General features: G+C 37.2%; 1 protein-coding gene across 1 annotated transcript in view; it reads right to left on the bottom strand.

Annotated features, from left to right (window-relative positions):
* Positions 1-735: 735 nt before the first annotated feature.
* Smp_161570 (hypothetical protein) overlaps positions 736-4,588 on the bottom strand; it is a gene marked incomplete at both ends in the record, with an annotated part of 9,658 nt that continues 5,805 nt past the window's right edge. The window contains 2 exons of the mRNA XM_018790614.1: positions 736-750; positions 781-873. Coding sequence (XP_018646128.1) covers positions 736-750; positions 781-873 — 108 coding nt within the window. The remainder of the gene's footprint in view (positions 751-780; positions 874-4,588) is intronic.

Here is a 4,588-nt window from a genome sequence, read left to right as displayed (position 1 = left end):
ATGAGTTCATTCGTAGTCCCGAATTACGAAGTGTTTCGGCAACTGGTCTGTCACAAATAAGCGATATCTTGATCTAACGCACATGGTTTCTGACAATAGTTTCTTTTGAAAGACTCAAAGCAACGGTAGACTGGAATTGCGACCTTCTAGAGCAACAAGATGGGAGAATTGATATCTTCCACGGTTATTGAAAAACTTGCTTTAAATAATTATTATGCTACCAATAAGTCTTCGCAACAACACTTTAGCTTAACAGATTTATGCAATTCCATCTACTTAGCACAAGAAATATCGAAGTTTGTTTCAGACTTATTCATTATCTAAAAACATTTCCATATGTGTTTCATCCAGCTGTTGACTAAACATCGTCAGGATTATAATTAACTGTCTAAGTAAATGATCATCTCTCCCGGCAAACAACGACTAATACAGTCTACTATGCAACAACCACGTACAACTGATAGATACTCAAAATGTGGAATATGCTGCATGATTTCCATTACTAAATAGAAACCTCAGATTCAGTCTTGTATATGGATTCAAAGGGTAAATAAAGTTCAAAAAATTACTCTGTTTTCTTTATCTTCTTATTTTATTCTAAAGAATTTACCATAGGATTGAATAAAGTACAGTGGTTCGAAAACCGTATAATAAAATATACTCTGAAAAGATGTCTTGTAAAATACTTGGCGGAAATTTTACGAAGATGGACACGTATAACGCAAACCAGCTTGGTCAATCAAAACACACTGATTTTTTTTTCAATAAATCAAATCTTACTTCTTCAGGCGATGCAGCAAACTCAAAAGCACAAAATCCATGTGGTAAAATAACCTCTTGATGTCTGGCTATGGCAATTGGTGGAAGTGTCATAACTGGGGCTCCACTTCCAAACAATGGATATACATATCTGTAAGATCATAAATAAGTGTGATGAAAAAAATATTCAGCACGGATGAATGCATTAAATGAGTTTATATTCCCTTAAACCACAGAGTTTAAATGCTGAATTCTCATAGTCTGAAACAAAGATGATAAGGTTCACGGGACTAAATTCAACCAACTGTCAGATGATTTCTGAGAATGAGAGTTAGTGTACCTCAGTCTAGGGAGTTATCACTAATGTACGAGGTCTGTGATTAATAACCTCTGTAGGACAAATGTTTGGTCAGTGCCAAGAAACTTAGCTTTAATGTTTATGGTCGATTATTTTCGACCAGGTGATGACAAACAAAGGTGGGGTGAAATGTTGGGCCAATCATTTTGACTTATAGACGTGTCAAAAAGTGTTTAACAGAATTTTATCAGCCCTAAGGAATGAAAAGCATAACGGTGATTACTACTAGGTGATAATTAGTGAATATTATATGTTAAAGTCAGTAAAAGGTTTGTAAAGATTTTTCTATGCTACACTAACGGAAATGGAAATTCCCATCAGAATTTATGAGGTAAGTACAGAGAAACTCCACCTGTAGCTCTTTTAGGGTTACTATCTGTCCAAAGTCCATACAAAGGAGGAAGGTTGGGCAACAGATAAGAATCCCGTATGAAAAAGTCCTTGCTAAAACAACGTTAACCACAAAACACAATTTAAGCTACTTAAACTCTGTCCTCCGAGTTGATACATCTTCATCTAGAAGAATTATGACGCCTAATGATGAAAGCAGAGATTCTTCAGAAGTCACAAGGTCGATGCCCCTTCTAACAACCACAGCAACAATCAATATAGGTACATAGAATGTCTAGACAATGTGGGAGACCAGGATGAACTATCAAAGAGTTTAAGAAATGTAGAGGCACAACTTCACCGTGCTGGGAATCAGTGAAACACATTGAACTCAAACTAGATAGAAAAGGTGAGAGTCGGGAGTGATGCTGCTGTACTCCAGTCACGAAGAGGAAAGTGCTCCACACACTCAGGAAGTTGATCTGATGTTGTCCGAAAAAGCACGTAAAGCATTAGTAGGATTGGAATCCCATGGATCCAGAATCATCAAAGCATCATTCAAAACAAAGAAGGAGAGATATAAGAACTATCGTCTAAATTAGAGCGAATAGTTTCACAGTATTTGAGCGCCGAGTTGATGTAAGACATTAAATAGGAATAATATATTTGTAAAATCTCAGCGAATGAATTTTAATTAAATCCAACGTTTCGCCTGGCAATCTGGTCCAAGCTTTTTCAAGGAATTATAATCAAACATCAAAATTATCGAATATAAATAGGAGAGAGTCGCAATGAATTTTATCCAATGCTATGCACCGAAGAATGATGCCAACGACGACGATAAATATCAGTTATACGAGAGGCTACAATCAATAATGGGGAATTACTCAGGAAACGAACTGACAATCCTGATGAGGAACGAAGACGAAAAAGTCGGAGTGGACAACACTGCGTATGAAGATAACATAGGACGGCATGGAATACGAGAAAGAAACGAGAATGGTGACAGATTTGCAAAACCATGTGTATTCAAGAAAATGAATATAGGCGGCACAATATTCTCTCACAAACAAATACAAAAGGCTACATATACAGAGAACCAAATAGGTCATATATCTATCAATAAAAGATTCAGAAGGTCAATGAAAGACGTGAAAACCAGGAGAGCAGCTGACATAGCTTCACATCACCACATGGTAGTTGCCAAAATGAAACTAAAGCTAAATAAGCAATGCCCAACTCGACAAACAACGTTACAAAGATTCAATATAGCCTTCATTCCACATACTGACAAACTCAACGAATTCAACATAACTCTCAACAACAGGTTACAGGCCTTACAAGATCTACTCAAGGAAGAACAAATTACTATGGAGGACAACTGGAGAGGTACTAAAAAAGCAATAACTTCAACTTGCCTAGAGATGCTGGGCCGCAACAAGCAGCATCATAAGGAATGCATTTCTATGGAAACCCTGCACAAGATTCGAGAAAGGAAGAACAAGAAGACAGCAATTAACAACAGTTGGACAGAAACAGAGAACGTCAAAGCACCAGCTGAATACACTGAAGCAAACAAGCAAGTGAAATGGAATATTAGTACCGACAAGCAGAAATATGTGTAAGATCTAGCAACGACAGTGGAGAAAGCTGGAAAAGAAGGATGTATGAAGCAAGTATATGGCACGGCCAAGAAACCAGTAGGGAAATATAGTAAACCAGAGGGACCAGTCAAGGACAAAAAAGGCAAGGCGATTACTGAAATTCAAGGACAGAGGAACAGATGGGTGGTAGGAACACCTTCAGGAACTCTTGAATAGACCAGCTCAGTTGAATCCACCGTACATCCAGGCAGCACACACAGACCTTCCTCTAGTTGTCAATCCATCAACGATGGAAGAAACCAGGATGGCCATTAGACAAATCAACAGTAGGAAAGCAGTTGGGCCTGACAACATACCAGCTGAAGCACTGAAGTCACATATTGAAGTAACTGCAAGATTCACGTACGTGGTCAGCATCATCGATGAACAAGGAAAATCAGGGGTGTAGACGAAAAGGAAAGGATTGGTCAAGCACAAGCAGCATTTCTACAGTTGGAGAATATATGGAACTCAAAACAACTGTCAACTCACTTCAAAGTGAAAATCTTCAATACGAACGTCAAAACAGTTCTACTGTACACAGCTGAAACTTCCAGAACTACTACAGCCATAATCGAAAACGTATAAGTATTTCGAAACAATTGTCTACGCATGATACTGAATGTCGGCTGACCGAATACCATCAGCAACAGCCTACTCCGCGAGAGAACATATCAGGTTAAGTGATTGGAGATACCTTATAGTATTTATGTTTTTGTCCGGGTAGCAAGAAGATGGATTAAGATTCCACCATGAGGATCATTCGAGAAATGAAGAAAATTTTTGGAGATTTCTTAGTTCTATGTTACATAAAAATAACTTATATTTTACTCTATAGTTTCTTGCCGTTACATTATTTTCCGTTAGTAATCCAACGACTTATTTACCTACTTGCTAGTGTACTCTTTATTTGTTCGTCTACATGAAATAAGTCGTTTTTGCTTTTGTCTGTACTGAGTATCCACTATTGTTGTTGGTTGCAAATGCAAATTTATAACGTAAACTAACTATTTATTAACCGTAGAATTATTCATTGAGTTACGCATAAATAAATTCCGAGAACTTAATACAGTCTTATAACTGAAATCGATTTGGGCTTCATCATTATTCTGGTGAACCTAGTCTAGAACTATCGAGTAAAAATTCACTTGCCGTCAACACTACTTTTCAAATTATTATTCCTAGTTTTCATATGCGCCCTTCAAAGATACGTACCACACATGCAGTTTTTTACACTTCTCGTCGACTACAACCTATGAAGAAAACGATTGAAGAAGCAGCATAATCTTGCACATGCTATATTCATAAATCAGCGTTTTAACGCACTGTCAATTCATCGAATATAGTTGAACTCATTGCACCATTAGAGGATGATATCTAAACTAGTAGCATATTTTCGATGAACTTCAGTAAAGTGAAGTTCAAGAATTTTCAAGGACACACAAAATTGGAATGAGCTGTAAAGTCAAGTAGTCGGAAAATTTGATCACTTTCTGGG

Source organism: Schistosoma mansoni, assembly GCF_000237925.1.
Source record: "Schistosoma mansoni, WGS project CABG00000000 data, supercontig 0049, strain Puerto Rico, whole genome shotgun sequence".
NCBI classification, from domain to species: domain Eukaryota; kingdom Metazoa; phylum Platyhelminthes; class Trematoda; order Strigeidida; family Schistosomatidae; genus Schistosoma; species Schistosoma mansoni.
This window is presented reverse-complemented; position numbering and strand designations above follow the sequence as displayed.